At 37.4% G+C, this 21,230-nt stretch overlaps 1 protein-coding gene across 4 annotated transcripts; it reads right to left on the bottom strand.

Annotated features, from left to right (window-relative positions):
• Window positions 1-14,224: 14,224 nt before the first annotated feature.
• Window positions 14,225-20,986, bottom strand: LOC109178692 (acyltransferase-like protein At3g26840, chloroplastic). 4 transcript variants are annotated; one of them, XM_019328239.1, is made up of 15 exons: window positions 20,482-20,986; window positions 19,708-19,759; window positions 19,372-19,427; window positions 18,865-19,023; window positions 18,665-18,769; window positions 18,075-18,181; window positions 17,672-17,793; window positions 16,648-16,756; window positions 16,250-16,380; window positions 15,574-15,943; window positions 15,286-15,399; window positions 15,077-15,162; window positions 14,784-14,893; window positions 14,512-14,711; window positions 14,225-14,470 (listed from the first exon to the last, which is right to left on the bottom strand). In XM_019328239.1, the coding sequence occupies exons 1-14, from the start codon at window positions 20,918-20,920 to the stop codon at window positions 14,521-14,523; spliced, it is 2,151 nt and encodes a 716-aa protein (XP_019183784.1). In that variant the 5' UTR covers window positions 20,921-20,986; the 3' UTR covers window positions 14,225-14,470; window positions 14,512-14,520. The 4 variants fall into 4 exon arrangements, with proteins under 4 accessions (XP_019183784.1, XP_019183778.1, XP_019183791.1 ...); XM_019328233.1 differs by having other exon boundaries at window positions 14,225-14,711; window positions 20,482-20,985; XM_019328246.1 differs by lacking the exon at window positions 18,665-18,769 and having other exon boundaries at window positions 14,225-14,711; window positions 20,482-20,985.
• Between the last annotated feature and the right edge of the window lie 244 nt (window positions 20,987-21,230).

Here is a 21,230-nt window from a genome sequence, read left to right as displayed (position 1 = left end):
ATTAGCAAAACTCAGTCTACAAAGGGGCTAATATTAGAGCACCAAAGATCAATCTGGGTAAGAAGATCAAATACCTTTGAGAAAAATATTTGTAAGTGTTGTATTGTGGGGGTGATTAAATCCTTATATTTTCACCAAAAGTTTCTCTATGGAATTGGGAATAATGATGAAAGAGAATGTTTCATGTTAAGCATGAAAATCTCAAGGGATTATTTACGAGTAAACGAAGTACTCGTCAAAGTGTACGTACGTTTGATCAAGATGATCAACTTACCTTAATAAAGAGGACTAATTATGAGGTTAGTCGTTGTATTGTTGATGGAACGGCTTAAAGCCCATGAGGTGATGAATTCGTGGTGGATCCCACTTTTGTGGTCAAACGAAGCCATGAAAAGAGTCGCAGAGTAGTACACAAATTGGTCAATCACGACCATTCTACAATGTGAGTACTTGTAAGGTTGAGCTACACCTCTTAATGAATTCATAACTCTTTGAGAATGGTGATTTTGTTGAGACAAACCTAATGAATTCACCGCATAATGACTTGAGTGCAAAAGTGTTCTTGGTGACTTATACTCAATTGGGGTGGTCTATTTTGAGGTAGACCTAAAGAGATCCCTGACTTGAGTGGAAAAGGGTTAACCGCCTCTTATGAAACATAATGGGGGGTTTCCCATGAAGCTGAGTGGCTAAGAAATATGTTGATAACCGTGCAGTTGTGGGGGTGTACAACACCTTTACTACATATATATTCTGATTCACAAATTGTCGTTTGCATTGCAAATAACAATGTATATGATAGAAAGAAAGGACTTACAACTGATTTATGTCTTTAACTACTCTATAAGCCTTTAATGGTGGTCTATACTAAGATAGACTTGATAGAGTTAAAAGTCTATATTGAGATGGACTTGACAAGACACGAAAATCTACAATGCGGTAAGACTTGTCAGAGTTAAAAGTCTATGTTGAGATAGACTTTGACAGGTAGAAGTCTATATTGAGATAGACATAACATACTTGAATACTAAGTATTCATAAGAAGTCAAAGAGTTTGACTTTCGTAGAACCTGCTTTTTGAGTTGGTGTGTGCATTAGAGTTCAAAATTAATCTAACCGGTGTGTTCAAGATTCATATCACTCTCGGGAAGAAAATTACTCAGTGTCACTACGTGTCAGTTCAAGTTCTCAAACACTGACATTAAGATCAACTCACTTGTATTGCTCAGACTTTCTAACCTTCTACTTTGAATGTGTGGGAGATTGTTGGAAATACAGTCAAAGTGGAAGCATAGTTTTAGGATTGTCAACTTGGACATATCCGTTAATTACATAAATGCAAGGAGTGGATTTGTCTCCACTTCCCTCTTTTGCGTTAATGTATCGATGGAATGAGAGGCTGGCATTTGAAGTCCTTATATTGTTATACTATATAAGGAAACAAGCCTTTTTGTCCAAAAACACACTAAAAGATATATCTTCTTCTTCATTCCTTCTCAGACTAATACATATTATATAATATATATATATATATATATATATATATATATATATATATATATATATATATATATATATAATTTTGGGTCTGCCTACTAAAAGTCTGAGTAATAGTGAGGTTCGCCTACGTGATTGCTAGTGCAAGCTATCCGTAGTAGGTTTGTGTAGCCTGTCGAAAGCGTGCCAGGGTTCTAATTGCACCGTTACCGGGCAAATAACGCTTTTAAGGTAGTGTTATTATAACACGACACATATTTCCTTTCAACCATACTCCCATAGTGCCCGTGCTTGTTAAAAGGCTTCCAGATCGCGCGTTGACGTTGCGACTATTTTCCCAACAATAATATCCATATTAAAATAATTTATAACACTCCCCCTTGGACATTATATAACCATAATCTTGCCTCATTAAAAACTTGTTAGGAAAACCTTGTGGGAAAAACCTAGACAAGAAAAGAGTTGAAAGTATATGTGTAGTATATTTAAATACATTCATGCCTTGTTAAAAACTTCACTAGGAAAATCACGTAGGAAAAACGTAGTTGAAAAAAAAAAAACAGTACATGATATTTGTAAAATATATATTGTACTAGTTGCCTCATTAAAAACCTTAACTTAAGAAAATCTTGTGGGAAAAACTTAGTTAAGGGAAAAAGAGTACAATCATAGCCTTCAAGGTATAATCTTCAGGATTTCGGGGTTCGTCTATTTAAGTATTTATTTGCAACTTTTTCCATTGGCATTACTATATCATACTCATGCCTCGTTAAAAATCACACTAGAAAAACCCAATGGGAAAAAAATCTAGTAAGGAAAAGAGTACATGGTATATGTATGCATTCACATGTTGCAAAAGAGTATAACTGATAGTCTTTAAAACTCAATCTTCCGGATTTTAAGTCCAATCTTTAGGATTGATTCGAGTAAATGTACTCCTCATCTCCCCTGAAGATAATAATCTTCAAATTCCATATAGCTAAAGTAAAGTCATTGTTTCAATAGAGTGTAGAGGGGATATAGTACAATCTTCAGGATTTTCATTAGAATTTATCATATTTCTCATGATCATCTAGACCAATAAAATTACTTATATTTTATATTTTGTTGCTCCCCCTGAAAACAATAATTTTCTTAACCTACACATATCAATCTTATGGATATTTTGTAGGTATACATTTGCTAACTTGTCACTGGAGTAAATCTTCTGGACAAATATTTTATCACTCTTCTGGAGTTCATGTGGATACGGGTATTTTATATCATGAAGAATATATACGTTTTTATTTGTCCCAAGTATGATGACTTCACTGATAGATACCCCAAATCAGACAGCCGATCGAGGGTGCAAAGCAAGGCAGCCAGACTCAAGCACGGCCTAACACTTAGCAGATGGGCAACACCTATGATCTCAGTACGTCATGTAAAGCGCCTGGAGATCGCAGCCAGCCATCTTCAAGCAACCGGTCACCCAGGAAGACAGGTGCCTACTCAGGCATAGATCGGCGTGTCCCCGACTAGGATCATATATGAGACGCGGTTGGGCGACCAACCTCGGTAGTCAGTGTGTCCCCGTCTGAAGGCCCTGCGGGTCTCGGATGGGCGACCAAGCTTCGCGGGCGGCGTGTCCCTGACCGGGTACCACTCAAGAACTTAGTCGGGCGACCAGACTCCGTGGTCGGGGTGTCCACGCCCGAGTGTCGTGGCCCCTTAAAGCGTCCCCTTGGCAGCAAGGGCGTTCCCGGCTGGGTGCGCATCTAGAGGCAGTTACAGGCAGAGTTCACGGAGATTTCCTTATTTATTTTAAGTAGCTTCCTTTGTTAGCTTAGACAGTTGTGGTATGAAGTAGGCCGGATTCCATATCCGAATTGGCTCTACGTCAGCCCTACTTCCCATATAGAATTGGCTCTACGTCAGCCCTACTTTCCTTTTAGGAATCTTGTACTCTAGTGTAAATATTCCCCTGGGATCACCATGTAATGGGGCAGCAATTCTGGCACTCTAGCGATCGAAACTCTAGAGAAATAATACCACATTATTCTCTCTATCACTTCAATCTTTTATTCACATAAAACCCTTCGTTATAGTACTTTTACGGTAGTGTTGGCCCACCGACCGGCATCCCAAAAGCCAAAAAACCAACATTCATGTATGTTGATTTCGTACAGAAGTCATCAATCACAATATATAAATATTTTTACCTTGATTTGCTACTACTTCTTTTCTCATATCATAATTTAACAGTCACTATGACAAAGCGAGAGTATAGTAAATTAATGACGAGATGAAAATATACAAAGTACATTTAATTAATGGAACCAAAATATCTATAAGGACAAATACTATCATTTAAGCTTAAAATGCTTAAAGCCTAGATTGATTTATAATATATCAATTCAAGAAATGGCATTTATAAGGTCAAAACATAATGCCAATTTCCAAATGACTTATCAAAAGAAACGTCATTTCCTCTTTCTTTCTAGGAGAATCACCAAATCACTCTTACAAATTACAAAAATAAGATGCAAGTTGGGGAAATTTTCGGTCCCAAAACGTGTTTAAACTCAACAAAGCTCTATATGGGCTAAAACAAGCACCACGAGCTTGGTATGAATGACTCACTGAATTCCTAGTCAAAAAGGGCTACAAAAGAGGAAGTGGTGACAAAACCCTATTTGTTAAACACTGTGGTCAAGACATTGTCATTGCCCAAATCTATGTCGATGACATAGTCTTTGGATCGACACTTGAATGCCACAAAAATCAATTTATCACTAACATGGAAAGTGAATTTGAGATGAGTATGGTTGGTGAACTAAATTACTTCCTAGGTCTGCAAATCAAACAACAAGATAATGGGATTTTTGTATCACAAAGCAAATATGCAAAGAACCTTGTTAAGAGATTCGAACTAGAAGAAAGCAAAGTTTTCAGAACACCTGTTCCAACAACCGAAAGAATTTCAAAAGATTTAGAGGGTAAAAAGGTTGAGCAAACTCTATATCAAAGCATGATAGGAGGCCTATTGTATTTAACAGCAAATAGGCCAGATCTAAGCTTTGGAGTAGGAATATGCGCTAGATATCAAGCCAATCCTACTGAGCAACATCTAAAAGCAGTAAAGAGGATCATTAAATATGTCAAAGGAACTACCGACTTAGAAATATGGTATTCTTTTGATATCAATCATCACTTGTCATCTTATTGTGATGCTGATTGGGCAGGAAACATAGATGACAGGAAAAGCACCTCTGGAGGATGTTTTTTCCTAGGAACAAATCTAGTATCTTGGATAAGCAAAAAAACAGAGCTCTATATCCTTATCAACAGCAGACGCCGAATACATTGCAGCTGGAAATTGTTGCACACAACTAATTTGGATGAAACAGATGCTAGAAGATTATGGAATACATCAATCAACTATGACAATTCATTGCGATAACAAGAGTGCGATAGATATTTCAAAAAACCCAGTACAGCACTCAAGAACAAAACATATTGATATCAGGCATCATTTTATAAGAGAGCTAGTAGAAGATGAAATCATCAATCTCACACATATCAACATAGAAAATCAACTGGCTGATATTTTAACAAAAGCACTTGACGGGAACAGATTTGCAAAATTAAGGACCGAAATAGGGTTGAGCAATTTGTGAAAAAAAAAAATTGAAGCATGGGCTGATTCTACAAAGTAAAAATCAAAAGAAAAAGCCCAATAGAAGCCCATAACCCGGTTCAATTCTAAAAACCCAAAAATCAAGATTAAATCGTGGTCATCATCTACCTAAGACCTCTCACCCGTAAAACACCTTCCATTCCCCACAAACAAACAAAAATTGTGAGAACAAGAAATCAGAGGAAAGGGAAGATACCTCGGAGAGGGACATCACCGCAGTACGCCGGTACCGGAGTACTCTCAAACCCTGTGTGCATCGAAGAAGAAAGCCACTCCACAATCATCATGGACCCGGTCCCCATCTCTCAAGTACCGTTCGAAGAAGTTCAAGAACACCAAAATCCTACCCCAGGTAATCTAAACCTAACAGTTGAACTAAATGGGGATTTTTCAATTTGTCTGCCCATTGCGGCTGTATTTGGGGATAATGTTGTCCAAAACCCAATTAATGTTGATTGATCTCAAGAAAAGGAAGAACACCCTGTAACAGGGGCTGTTGAACCCTCATCTCCACCTCCTCTGTCCGACAAGGAACAGAGAAGAAGAAGAAGAAGATCTGATCCCTACGAAGGGGCAGATCCTAGGTTTAAGAAACCCAGTGATTTTCAAATCTCTGCTAGACTCCCTCGAAAAAATCCTAATATTCCCCCACCAAGGCAGAGAAAATCCAAGAATCAAAAAGGAAAAAATACTGAAGAAGAACAAAATTGGGTTCCCGAAGAAAGAAGTGAAGATTCTGATTGTGAAAGGATTGAAACTCAACCAAAGAAAAGAAAGAAGTTGAGTGCTAAAGAAAAGGGAAAACAGAAAGCTGTTAATGAGGCTGACCTGTCAAAACTGCCAAAGCCCTATAGTCCAAAATTTTTGGCTAAAGAAAATTCCAAAGAATGGGATGAATACATGGAGAAAAAGGTCACTAACCAAAAGCTGCTTATACTGGACAGATTGGAAAATCATGAACAAATATCTGAGTTTATAACCAAAAACCATCTTTTGAGATCAGTCACCAACATTGAACCCTATGAGGAACAAGCAGTCAAAGAATTTTATTGCAACCTCACAAAAGACAACACTACTCCCAGCAATCCTATGTATGGAAAGGCTTATCTAAGAGGAAAGTTCTATGAGTTCAATCCAGAAATCATCAATGAATACCTAGGAACAACTAGTGAAGAACAAGGTATTGATTTAGGAAGTGAGCAGGTTGCCCAAGAACTTACAGCTGCAAATGTAAGTTTTGATAAAAATAAAATCAAGGTTGCATCACTAACAAGCAAGTATGCCATACTACAAAAAATTGCCCTTGTAAATTGGATGCCATCTCTACATGAAACAACAGTCAAGTGGAGCCTAGCAGAACAGTTATACAAAATAGGGAAAGTAATCAAAATCAACCTTGGAGCCATTATTCACACTCAGATTACAAACTTTGTAGAAAACGGTGTGACAAAAGCTTTCCTAATCTTTCCAAATCTGATCTATTCTATACTAACCAAACAAGGGCTAAAATCACATGGGTCAAGAGTACAAGTCAAGACATTAAACACAACTATGAAACTGAAAAAGGGAACACACCAGAATGATCTCAAGGCTTCAGTCCCAGCAGATGATCCAACAGATCAGCAAACTTTAATCAAATACTTTGAAAAAAGGCTGAATGAATTAAAAGATTCAGAGAAACAGGTGTTAAGAAAACATATGGAAATCAAGGAAGAAAGAGAAGAAGTTCTACAATGGCTAAAGGCTCTTAAAGCTGAAATTTGAGATGTAATTTTGCATATTCTCAGTATATGGATATTGATTTAGTTTCTAGCAAACAAAATACTGGATTGACTGACTCAGATACTCAATTGATCAGTCATCCAGATAATATAGCAGATAAATTGAAAAGCGGAAGACTAAGGCAGAAAGTAAATCAACAGATATGTTTGTTTACCCAGTTCGATACAGTGTGCATCTACATCTGGAGGACGATCACCGAAGCGTCCAATCCACTAAGTCAGAATCCAATGTACAAAGGTAGAGAAAAAATAATCTCACCCAAGTGCCCCACACAAGGTCAGTACCCAGTCTACAAAGGTTTAGTGGATTGTTGAAGTCGGAGAGCCACGCATGCAGAAGTCCAATGAAATCCCTTCAATTGGAGAGCTAACTCTGATGTAGTCGGCTTCACTGACGCAGTCCCACGCTGTTCCCACAATTGAGTGATCTTCGCGTCCTATCGTTTAAGCAACGTTGATACTTCTCAAGTTCTTCTTCATAATCACCAAGAACTTATTGTCTTGAGAAGAGGCATGACAACCAGAGATGTGTATTTTTTTTAGTATAGAGTGTTGCGGCTTCAATCAATGCAACCCTAATTCTTGAACGAATAAGGATATATATACTTCTTTGATTTGGACACTCTCCAAATATGTCTCTGATTGTAGATGCATGGTAGGACTTTTTGTGAAGAAAGAAATCTTTAACATTCGGTCCATACCTTTCACGCTGATTTGCTGATATTCTTTCCAAAACTGTTATCTCATAACCGCGTCCCAGCTTTTTAAAAAACTTTCCTTTATCAGATCTTCAGTGGCTTGATCTAGCAGTGTGTTTGTTGATTGTACTGATCAGTCAGTCTTCTTTAAGGACAAACAGACACCAAGATAAACCCTATCTTAATTTGCCATAATAATACTGCCAATTATATGTTGGGGTTTTTCTTACAAAAATAAAACACTAACAAACTCCCCCTTTGGCTATTATTTGGCAAAACAACTCAACTAAGGATAAAACATCTTAGCTAAAGATAGAGAAGTGCATAATAAAAACAAACAATACTGGCAACAGTTAGTAAAGGAAATATTGTTTGATTTACAACCCATAAAGCCATTAGCACACAAGCCGTGCTGGATAAAAACATAGAGCAGACCAATTCTTCACAAAAACACGCCCAGACAGGGCCAGAAGGTACTTCAACCAACCACAAAACACCATCACAATCACAAAAACTCCCCCTGAGTTATAGCACTCCCCCTTTTTGCCAAAGATAGACAAAGGACACATTAAGCAACAGAGGGACCTTCACTGTTAGTCTTCACATTGTCACCAGCAGCAGACTCAGACAAACTCATTCGAAGTAAAACAGTTGCAAGTTCAGTGCGAGCCGCATTGAGCTGATTTGAGATAATATTACTCACAGTCTCCAGACACAAGAGCCTTCAGTCGCAGCTGCACATCTCGAGCATATGGGGTATCCTCAACAGCAGTATCAGCATCAGAAGCATGCGGAGCATCAACAGGCGTGGATCCACAGTATACAGCAGAGAAAGAGCAATGATCTCACTTGACATCGGAATCAAACAGCAAGTCATTTCTCTTGACTAGTGTCACAGGCGTGGACCGAATTGGCTACGCACTAGCAAGTCATTTCTCTTGACTAATGTCACAACACACAGTCACCACCCAACCTTTGGAGTAGCTAATCTCACAATACAATTAGCACACGCGATTCTAATCCATTCTCTTTTCTTTCTTTCGATTTACTTTTACTAGTTCTTTCTTACTTTGTCTTTCTGTCTACCTCAATTTGTTAATGCAACCTCTTGACCATGGACCTTAAGCTCAAATAACCTTACCATAACATTCTCTCAACACTTCCAATTTATCACTCCTTGCGTACGACACTCGGGGTGGTTCTCACTCCCCGTTTTACACCATTTCATTCATCTACACGACCCGTGCACACCTAATCTTTTGACAACGCTATCTAAATGAGAACCGTAAGAAAAGCGTTCAGTCACTTATTAAAGAGTAAATACTCAAAATGGTCTCTCGACTATATCATAATTCACAAACTAATCTTCAACTATCAATTTTTCCAATTAAGTCCTCAACTATTCAATTTTTACTCAATAATTCACAAATCAATCCTTCGTTGAGGACCTTATTGAGTAAGAATTGAATAGTTGATGACTTTATTGAGTAAGAATTGAATAGTTGAGGACCTTATTAAGCAATGAATGAATAGTTGAGGACTTAATTTGCTAAACTTGATAGTCGAGGACCAATTTATAAATTTTGCTATAGTCAAGGGACCATTTTGGATATTAACTCCTTATTAAAATTTCAAATTTCTCTCGGTTGCAATTGTGTTCTTTAATGTTATTTATTGAGTTAATTCCACCAGAGGTCCCTTGTCTTTGGTGGCAGTTCCAAATTTAGTCTCAAACTATTGTTTTTGTCATTTTACATCCCAGACTATTATTTTTGGGACACTTTTAGTCATTCTCATAACTTTTTCTATTTTTAGTAAGGGCATTTTTGTCTCTTCATATTTTTCTTTTGTAATTTTTCTAGTTTCAACCCGTTTAATTGGTATAGGACTTTACTAAAAACCGGTTGAAAAATATGGTTATTAAAAATCAGACGTTATCTAAAGTTCTAAACCAATTAAGCCGATTGAAATTGGAAAAAAACAAAATAAAAAGAGTAAATACCCAAAATGGTCCCTCGACTATAGCTAAATTCACAATTTGGTCCTCGACTTTCAATTTCAACCAATTAAGTCCTTAACTTTGTAATTTTAACACAATTTGGTCCTCTGTCTATTTGACCGTTTGTTGACTGTGATTTTTGAGGATATATATGTAATTTCATGGTCCATCGTCGGTTTTTTAAGGTTCCGGTTGCATTTTCAGACCGCACTGTTACATTCGAATCCACTGCCGAAAGCGATCTACCAAATCCGGTCGCCTTTCTTCATCCTCTCTTTGGATTCAATGTAGTTGTGTTCGTACCAGAGCGAAGAAGACGACGTGTTTCTGAACCGGTGCAACGTCATCCTGGAGGCCTCCACGTGCTCCGACGAGAGCTGAAGGTTCTTCTGGAGATCGTCGATCACGGTCAACAAACGGTCAAATAGATAGGACCAAATCGTGTCAAAATTGCAAAGTTAAGGACTTAATTGGTTGAAATTGAAAGTTGAGGACCAATTTGTGAATTTAGCTATAGTCGAGGGACCATTTTGGGTATTTACTCAAATAAAAATATGTAAAGACAATAATTCCCTTACTAAAAATAGGAAAAGTCACGAGAAGGACTAAAAGTGCCCAAAAAATAATAGTCTAGGATGTTAAATGGCAAAAAACGATAGTCTAGGACTAAATTTGAAATTGCAACCAAAGACAAAGGACCTTTGGTGAAATTAACTCTTCATTTATTCCTCCTATCGACTACATCTATAGAAAAGTTTTAATTAGAGATTTCGGTGGATTCGGGGTGGAATATGGCGGAAGAGAAGAACAGAACGGGTAAGAGATTAAAAACTAATGTAATGCGACCAATTAACCTTTGCCCAAAAAGGTATCAAATTAACTCGAGCGTGTTTTTTTTTTTTTTTTTTTTTTTTTTTTTTGGAACATAAGGAGGGATTAAGCTCGGGGAAAGCTAGTGAGAGCTCCCAGTATTGTAACTATCCAAACTTCCACGCTAAACTCTTGCCCCATTTTTGTCCTCCCAAAGCAGCAGCTGGATAGGAGGTGGTGGAGACACATAACTCTGGTTGCCTAACGCATGATTGAAGGCCAATGTAGCTAGCTTGTCTGCGACTCTATTTTGTTCTCTGACTATGTGCCTGAAATCCACCGCCTCAAAGCGTCTACTCTCTTGCACACAGGCTCGAAGGACATTTCGTCTTCTCCCGAGCTCTAAATGGCCGAGTTCAGTTCTCGTATCGTATCGATGGAGTCACTTTCGACGATTAACCGCCGGGCACCATAATTCGTTGCCATGTGAAGCCCTTCCAGCACCACCTACGCTTCCGTTTCCTCCGCCGAACACGATCCAATGTTATGGGAGAACCCTCTGAGCCATTGGCCCCTGCTATTGCGGAGTACTCCTCCACAACCTACCCTCTTAGTAGCTCCCTTACAGCTCCCATCTACATTCAACTTGATCCACCCCGCATCAGGTTTTCCTCATGTAACAGCCTCGGCGTTCAATCTGCCATGATGCATCGTAGGCGACCATTTCTTGAGCATGTTTGATTAGATGGAAAATATTTTCCAAGAAAATGAATTTCTTAAAATTTGAAGAAAATTATTTTCTCTTGTTTAGTTCATGAAATTTATTTTTCAAATGAAGAATTCCTCGGAAAATTTTTCTTTGCCAAACATTAGCATTTTATTTTGAAAAAATTTCACTTTTCGTCCCTTGACTATAATATATGTATCAAGAGGAAATTTTAATTTTGGTCATATGACTATAGGGGTCTTGTTAATTTCAATCCCTGACTTTCAAAAGTGTCAATTTAGTACTTTAACTATGCAATTTTTGTCAATTTTAGTCACTCCGGCCAAATTGCCGGCCAAATTTCACCAGAAAATTTTAATAGTTAAAATAATGAAGATATTTTGGTCGTTTAACGCCTCTTTTCTTCTTCTCTGGCGAGTCCATCTCTTTCTCTCCCGTTTCCGGCGTTCTTTCTCCCTCTAAACCCTGTCTTTAATATCATCAAGCCTCCTTTCCCCATCATCTTAGTTCATTGCATTCACCGGAAACGGGAGATGAAGGGATGGACTCACCTGGAAAGAAGAAAAGAGACGTGAAATGATCAAAATACCCTCATTATTTTAACAAATAAAATTTTTCGGCGAAATTTGGCCGGAGTGACCAAAATTGACAAAAATTGCATAGTTAAGGTACTAAATTGACACTTTTAAAAGTCAAGGACTGAAATTGACAAGACCCCTATAGTCATATGACCAAAATTGAAATTTCCTCTATGTATCAAATTTGATCATTAACTATTAATATTTTTAAATTAGATGCATGACTATGAAATTTGTATCACATTTGGTCCATAACTATTAATATTTTCAAGTTAAGTGCATGACTTTGTAATTTGTATCACATTTGGTCTTACCGTCTAATTTTTTGACCAACTATTGCCAAAATTTCAATGAGAAAAATAATTTTTTCAACAATAGTAGGCCAAAAATACTCTTTTAATTAGGACATATTATTTTTTTCATGAAAATGCAAAACCAAATGTGATATGAATTGCAATCATGCACCTAATTTGAAAATATTAATAATCAATGATCAAATGTGATACAAATTACATAATCTGACACCTCATTTGAAAATATTATTAATCAAGGACCAAATTTGATACAGAGTAAATACCCAAAATGGTCCCTCGACTATAGCTAAATTCACAAATTGGTCCTCGACTTTTAATTTCAACCAATTAGATCCTTAACTTTGCAATTTTGACACGATTTGGTCCTCCATCTATTTGACCATTTGTTGACCGTGATCTTTGAGGATATATATGTAATTCTCCGCTTGCTGCTTAGGGATCACAAGCTGATTTAGCTTAGAGAACGCTCTTGGAGGTGACATCGCCGTTTCGAGGAGGGGGAAGTGCTTCTCCGCTTGCTGCTAGGGGATCCAACATAACCACAATCGGCCCGCTCGTTCTCCCGGTGTTGGAGCAGCTCCTCTTCCTTTTCACCCTAATCGGCCAGAAAATCCTTAATCCCATATGGAAACCCTACATTCCCGACTTCAAACAGGCCTTCGAACACGTCGACGATCTCTAGAGAACCTGCAGCTCTCGTCGGAGCACGTGGAGGTTCGGAAACACGTCGTTGCACCGGTTCGGAAACCAAGTCGTCTTCTTCGCTCTGGTACAAACTCAACTACATTGAATCCAAAGGGAGGATGAAGAAAGGCGACCGAATTTTGATAGATTGCTTTCGGCAGTGGATTCAAATGTAACAGTGCGGTCTGGAAATGCAATCGAAACCTTAAAAACCGACGATGGACCATGAAATTACATATATATCCTCAAAAATCGCAGTCAACAAACGGTCAAATAGACAGAGGACCAAATTATGTTAAAATTGCAAAGTTAAGGACTTAATTGGTTGAAATTGAAAGTTGAGGACCAATTTCTGAATTTAGCTATAGTCGAGGGACCATTTTGGGTATTTACTCTTTGATACATGTACAATACTCAAGGGATCAAAAGTTAAATTTTTTCATCATCATTATTAAGAAAAAGGATCAAATAAGTCATCTAATTTTACACGAAAGTGCAATTAGCTCTTTAAACTTTTAAAATGTACAATTAAACACTTCAACTGGTTATTTTATGCATTGAAACCCTAAAATTGGCCTACAATAGCAAATCACTTACACGTCATTCAACCGATGGCTTCATCAGAGCAGAAGACAACCACATCTGGGTCGCCTCTCGTCTGTGGTTGCCTTCTCCCCCAAAGAGGGCGACCACTCTCGACCGCTGGGGAAGAAGGTGACCACTATAGTCGCGTTCTTCATGGAGAAGGCAACCTTTGTGGTCGCCTTCTCCACGGAGAAGACAACCCAGTGGTCGTATCTCCAGACGAAGACGACCACTGTAGTCGCCTTCGGTTGGAGAAAGCGACCACTGTGATTTCCTTCTCGACCACTAGGGAATCAGGTGACTACTGTGGTTGCCTTCTTGATCACTGGAAAAAGGCAACCATTGGTTGCCATCTCCAAGCAGAGGCGATCACTGTATTGTTGTCGCCTCTGCCCGGATAAGGCGACCAATGATCGTCCTCTCTGGTAGAGAATGCGACCACAGCGGTCGCCTTCTCTGCTGAAGAGGGAGACAAACTGGTCGCTTTCTCAAGCGAAGATAGGAACCAGTGGTTGCCTTCTTCAAAGATGGTCGTCATTTTTTCTTCGGTTATTATCATCAATAGCTTTCCACAATAATCAACGACAAATAGTGACGATCAACGATGACCTATATACTATTAACCTGTTAGTTACCGATAAAATAAGCATGTTAGATCCAATTTACTAAGTTGAAGTGTTTAATTGTACTTTTTAAAATGTAAGTAGCTAATTGCACTTTTTGTGTAAAGTTTGACCATTTTCCCTCCTCCTTATTGTGTAAGGGTATATTAATTTTTATACCCATTATTCTTTACAATTCCAAACCCAACCAAACAATAAAATCAATATTTTCAGTAATTTCTTTTTAAACAACCAAACAATAGAGCAATCTTAATGACAAATTTTTTTCATGGAATTTCAATTTCAATCTTCCTCATAAAATATTATTGCACAAACCAAACGGGCTGTAACTAATATATTTCCATATAAATCCAACCCTTCTTATGGATAAAGATACGATAAACGATGTGACAAGAGAGCCACCCTTATATTTGAGGTAGCTGTTGATCATATTATAATCCATTGTTGGGTGTGAATTTGAAAGGCAAAGAAGATTAGATAATAGAAGAAAGTTGGAAAAGGAAAAGGAAAAGCAGGGCAGGGGAGTAGTGAGTAGTGAGTAGAGACTAGAGTTGAAAAGTGGGGACTTGAGAATTAAAGCCGTGAGTAGCCTGGTAAAGCAGGCGAGCTAATAAGCTCCTGTATGGATCCTTCTCTCTTTTCTCCTTCAAATAAGCAATGCATTTATTCACCTCTGATTTCACCTCCATATACACTTCCTGCGCTTTCTCTCTGCTTTTTAGCTCCTCTTTCCTTCCTGCATCCATCCATCTATCCATGTTAACAACTTAGCTTAGCTTAGCTTAACACGATAATCAAATCTATCTACCTTGTGTTTCAATCGGCTTCCCAAAATAATAGTAAAATCGGCCCGGTAGTTTTGGAAGAATGATTGGAGAATGCACATCTTGGTTTCCAACCTCTCCTTCCATCTCACTCCTGCACCATGCCATTCACACACTAACTTCATTTCTATTGCTTTCAACTTACTTGCCTACTCTAAACAAACTGTTTATACTTCCCCGTCTTCCATATATTTTGTTCATAATACTAAAACTCACTCACAACCCATTACTAGACTAGACTAGAAGAAACCAATAAGGCAAAGCGTCGCATGCATACCTTAACTTCACCGTTTCATCAGTTAGTTTCTGAATCGCGTCTTTGGAAAAAGGGATCTTCATGAGGTCATCGTAATCAAGGAGCAACTGATTGAAACACGGGCGCCAAAACATTAAATAATTTACTTAACTCTGCAAAACCATTCTTGCATCTGCCAATTTAAGAATAATATATGAAACAGTAAACACAAATAAATGTTTAGGACATACTTCACTGACATCATCTTCTCCTACCACACCAAAAGGTACAATTTTGGCTCCAAATCTGGCTGCCATCCTCACAAATTCCGACTGCTCTGGCCAGAATAACTGGTACTCTTCGCCCTGAATATTTGGGCAACCCAACCCAATTGTTACAAGAAAAAACACCAATTTCTAATATCTCCTAATCTCGCACCAAGAAAGCAGCTGTATTGTATGATTGATTAAACGCATTCTTGCAAGACAAACTATCAGTATAAAACTTGTTAAACAAAATACTTAAAAATTTTCCTTTACCTTCCTGTGAAGAGCTTCCCGCATTCCACCTGGATACAGTAGGACATGGGAGTTTGAGGATAGAAGTTTAAAGAAGTTGGATGCTGATACAGGAACAGCGCCCATAAATCTAAATGGATCATATGATGATAATTCGGGTAATAATCCTTCTCTCGATCTTGAAAACATCAAAGGATGACCTATCCCACGAAGAACAATCTCCTTCTCAAGCCAGAACCGAGACACCAAAGGAATTAGTTCGATTCCCAGCAACATGTGATAACCTACAACTAAAACGGGTCCTTCTGATGGAATCCCAGCAAGACCTTGCACAATCTTCCCATCTCCCAAAGTTGACAACATCACAGGATTGACCGCAACCTCAGTCCACCTAAGTTTTAAAACAGACCTTATTAGGGATGCCTAGAACTGAAATCACGATTGAAATCATGCCTAACATTACAGCCCATGGATCAACAGAGTTAAAACTTACATAGTTGTCAGTTTGTCACCATGAAAATTAAAGAAATCAGAAAATATATGTAGCATATGAGTCAACCCGGTTGCCCTTGACCAAGATAGCCATATAACAAGTTTATCTAACTATTGCCTTATTTATTTTGCCAATTGGATTTATGAACTAAGAGTTCCCCCATACCAAGAACTAGTGTGTTTCAAGCATCTTCAACAGCAGTACCTGTATGGTTCATATGTTTTTTGAAATTCTGCGGGTTTTGGTCGCAGGTAATCCGAGACGCAATCACGGTGTTTTCCACGTTTATAAATTCCAGCTTTTTTAATGATAGCGACCAAATCATTGCCATCTTCCTGATTAGAAAATAAATCAAGTTATTTTCTGGTACATTTCATATTAATAAGAAATTAAACAATATGCACACCATGAAAATTTTGTCTAGGACAGATCCATCACATGCAGGTATCGATGTAATGTGATCAGCAGGACACTACTGAATGAACTAAGCTGAGGATTGGCAGTTTAGATGTTAATAATACATATAAACCAATCTTTCATGGAGAAAAGATATTATTATGAAGGGACATATAGTCCATATGGAGAAGGATAAACTTCCTTACCAAGAAAATGGAATGACCACTGTCACTAAGTTGTCGGATATCACAATTTGGTAGAACACGAGAGAGTCTTTCACCTTCTTCTTGACTGGGTAGAAATTCATCCCTTCCACTACAAAGAGTGTAACAATCTGTTTGATAGTTGATGTAGCAATACTTACAAATTTTCTTACAATAAATTACATAACATGAAAGTACAAGTGTAGACCTCAATAGGTAATTTGCTTATTTTTCTGATAAATGCCCTACCACTCACATATCCTCGAATCCAACTACCTATACCATTCACATCACCACCTCCATATCTACCTACCACCACCAATCCACCATTATCTTCATTACTACCATTACTTACTTTACCCACTACTATTGCTCTATCTTCACCCCATCTACCTACCGCTTATTCCCTATCACTCGATACATTGTCACTTACCACACATATTTATAATACAGACTGAAAACAGAATTTAGAAAACATTTTTTTTTTCAAATACAACACATAAATCACCTACAATCGCTGTTGTCATTACTTATAATCTTTCAACTCACCTATCTATCTACCCCGACCTTCATCTGCCTACCTATCGCCAACCATTACCACTATATCCATTACACTCTTATCATTTCTTTTGACCCACCACTAACGACTTATTCCTCCCCACTACCACCCACCTACATACCCCACCACTGCTGAGTTACCTACCGACTACCACAACTACATTTATTACTACATCAATTGCTTTTTTCTACCACTATCTATCTACCCAACCACTGGTATTCGTATTTTTATTCAAAGAAAATAATTGATTTAAAATAACTTTGTATTTTATAATTTGAAAAAAAAAAATTGAATTTGAACATATTTTCTAGTTTGCCAATGGAAATGAAAACAGAAAACTTGGGAAAATTTATAAAATTAAAAATGGAAATGAAAAACAAAAAATTGTAACTAAACAAGCCCCAAGGTTTCAAAATTTCCATTGTCAACACTTGCAAGTTGCAACCAATGAAGGGTGAATAGAAGTACCTGGAAATAATCAAGGTTTGGGCTTTAACTGCATGGAGCCGAGAATTGACAAAAGCAGCAGCTGATTTAAGCATCTTTAGCCTCCAAATAAGAGTTTCTACAGGTAAGACATCAGCCAGGACCTGTGACTTTTTCCATCATTTTCTTCCTTGATATAAATAAAATGTGAATATGTGATAATCCAAAAGCACCCAATTATAATACCATTCAATCATCTCAAGTACCAAGACAAAAATTTGATGGTGAGAATAGCAGAATGAGCATTATATCATGAAGATGCCAAAAGCATGGATAAAATAAATTAAGTTGTGCATCAAGATCTTGTTTGAGAAATAGGGATCTGAGCAATAAATAAAGAGAAGAGTTACATAATAACCCAATTATCTCAAGATTTGAGTCTTACAGAAACATAGGACGAAAGTGCTACAGCATTTTGAGATAGCTCTTCAACTGTTTGTTGCAGAGGCAACCCTTTTCCCAATGTAGCCAAAACCATCCTTAAAGGAGTACCTAATCACATTGGTGGTTGTTTCATTAGGATAGCATCATATCATATCTAAATAAACCTTGACAAATTTGATTTCTGACTTCCCCAGTATGAAAGTTCTAAAAGAGACTGAGAGCAATGAAGTTTATAAGTCTAGATGAATATCAAAAGCAAGATGCTGATTGAATCATTGCACTGGGAAGTAAATATAGGCTGCAATAGTAAGGCCAAACCATATTTTATTGACGATAAAGAGACCCATAAACCAGCAATAGACAACAACATACATCAAATTGCAAAGTGCAAACAATCATTTCAATAGTTAGGCAGTTGTAAGAAGCCTGAATAACAATATTTATGCTAATGTAAAATAGCTCTAGCAAAACTCATAACCACCAAGTTATCATTAATCGACGTGAGAACAATCTTATGAAGTAGAGCTTTTGGAACAAACCAAAAATGTTCAAATGCAATATCCACCCTTTTTTGAAAATAAGGCAACAAACCTGAGATCAAACTTAACATGTAAACCATGCTAGGGTGATGTAGCTCGGGCAGGACATCTGTTAAAGTCAATAAATTTTGCAGCCAAGATCTGCTGAAACATGTAGCTAACAAGAAGAAATTCCATAATAAGAATCACAAATGGTTTAATTATTTAGGGACTCCCATTTACATAAAGGAATATCATAAGCAGACTTCCTACCTGGGTTGGCCAAAATTAATACAAGATCAATATCAGGATTACGAGCAGCAACAGCTAGTGCAATACATGCGCCAAATGACTCTCCAATGAGATATATGGGTCTTTTCGGTGCATTACAATACTCTGACCTAACAGTTTCTTCAACCAGCTTCACCAAATCTGAGCATGTGGTTGGGAATGAACAAGGTTAATCTCATACCACATTCAATCCCTGGCCCTATCATTTCAAGAAACAAATACAAATTGCCAAGCAGTGCCAAAACCATCAACATAAGAAATTGCATACCATATAGAAAGGTAAACAATATCCTCAAGGCTCCCAAATTTTCGTTCTGAGGGTTGTGTGAAATTTAATTTAGCTACATGATTACCTCATTAGAAAGTTCACCAACAATAAAATGCAAAACAGCCAGAAAGCACGGCATTTATGTACAAAAATAAATTTTCATAAATTATTGCCGACATAGATATATGCAAGAGGCCAGAGGTAGAGTAAAGGGGACAGACCTGTGAATGAGGTTCGATCTGTAAGTGGAATATGCAAGCACCAAACATCAAAAATCCTTCATGTCAAGAGATATCAAAAAAAATAAAATATGTTAACAAGGCATGTCAGAGTCCAAAGGCAATTTTTTTTTTTAAATTAAAATTTTTGTAGTATTTATAGTGAAATTGTTCAAAATTTAGTAACTGGGGATGCCCGATGCAAAGTAATAAAAAAACACATTACTCTCCATTCTTTAAAAAAAACAAAAAACAAAAACAAAACAAAACAAAACAAAACAAAACAAAAAACAAAAACAAAAACAAAAACAAAAAGCAACAACACAAACAAAAACTTACTCTCCCAGTTTTTTGTGGTGTGGTAAAAGTCCAAGTCCAACACCATCAATGCCTGAAATATTACCAATATTGATTTCAAAAAAGTATACAATCAAATTTAACTTTCCATATGGGGACCACTTGGTGAAAGATAGTGATCAAAGTCCTCATTGAAAATGTGTATCATCAAAAGCCAGCACTAATAATGTAACCAGCTATATGGTCTTTTTCCAAAAATATACATTTTTGTTTAGCATAATGGTTATTGTCTACCTTAGAAACAAGAAAAACCGCCCTTTTACAACCTCAAAGCAATAATATATGGAACAAGAAAAAAATCCCAGACTTTATGACCTCTTTTTCCCGTTAATTGCTATTTTATATATACATATACATAGTTAGGGGGAGGAGACACACGTGATTCATCTTACCATTCATCATGGGATAAATTGGGTAATAACTCCACCTAAAAAGAAAGAAGACAAAGTTGTCATCCTGTCATTGGACACTTTTTTTCTAGGCTCAATGAATAATGTTATTCACATCCAACTGGAGTTGAAAACTTGAAATACTAAATTAACAAATGATTTCAAGGAAGATGTTGGCAGAATTCTATGAGTGATGATGACATTTCTTTATCATTACAATAAGCCGTAAAAACCAATCATCTATCCAGCGATATTAACTAATTTCATTCATTAATGGACTTAATATATTCTGGGCGGTTCAAGAAATTACACTCCTTAGTAACAATAAATTAAAGGGTTTGAAGAGGGGGAGAATTAATGCAGTAACCTGGTAAAAAGAGCAAGAGCGGAGACTGCTGTGACCGCGAGGCGCACTCCAATGGAGAAAACCAGCGCGGCGGCCCGCCGTCTGATCTGAGCATCTGTTTCGACTGTTGGAAGTAATCCTTCAGGCTCAAACCTCCCCCGTCGTCTGAGACCGGGTCAGATTCCCAGCCATACTTTCTTCTAGAATTAGGAGACGTATTTGTATAAGTTTGTGTTGCCGCGTTGCTGGCGGAGCTGCCGTTAGTCTGAAGGGATGGTTGGTGAGGATAGTTATCTTCTTGCGGATCAGCGGAGACACCTGAATTCCTGATGGTTACACTTGCGAAAGCAGCCGGATCTTTTGACCCCGGGAAAGAAAACAATCTTGTGGTCCGGAATGGAAATGGAGACGGCGACGACAACATGCAACCGGAAACGGAAAGGGCAGTCCCTACAGCCATGCCTCTTCCTCGATCTGTCACTCTGTTTCAAGTTTCAAGTTTCAACTCACCGCCAAAGATGGATGATTATATTTATTTAGAGTTAAACTAGTAATTGTGGGGATAAATATTGTTAAAATTTATTGTCCAAATATGTTAAATAATTAAGATTGAACTTGCGCGATGCAGGAATAATACTTATACACTAATAACTTTACTATTTTTTTTATATTAAAGTTGTTTTTCGTAAAAGTGAACAATTGTAAAAATTTACATGTTGTTGTGATTTATTGTATTCGTTGGCTATTAGCTCCTAACCAATGAACTTTGC

Source organism: Ipomoea nil, unplaced genomic scaffold (assembly GCF_001879475.1).
Source record: "Ipomoea nil cultivar Tokyo-kokei standard unplaced genomic scaffold, Asagao_1.1 scaffold0179, whole genome shotgun sequence".
NCBI classification, from domain to species: Eukaryota; Viridiplantae; Streptophyta; class Magnoliopsida; order Solanales; family Convolvulaceae; genus Ipomoea; species Ipomoea nil.
Note: the sequence above shows the minus strand (reverse complement) of the source record. Positions and strands in the feature narration are given on the sequence as shown.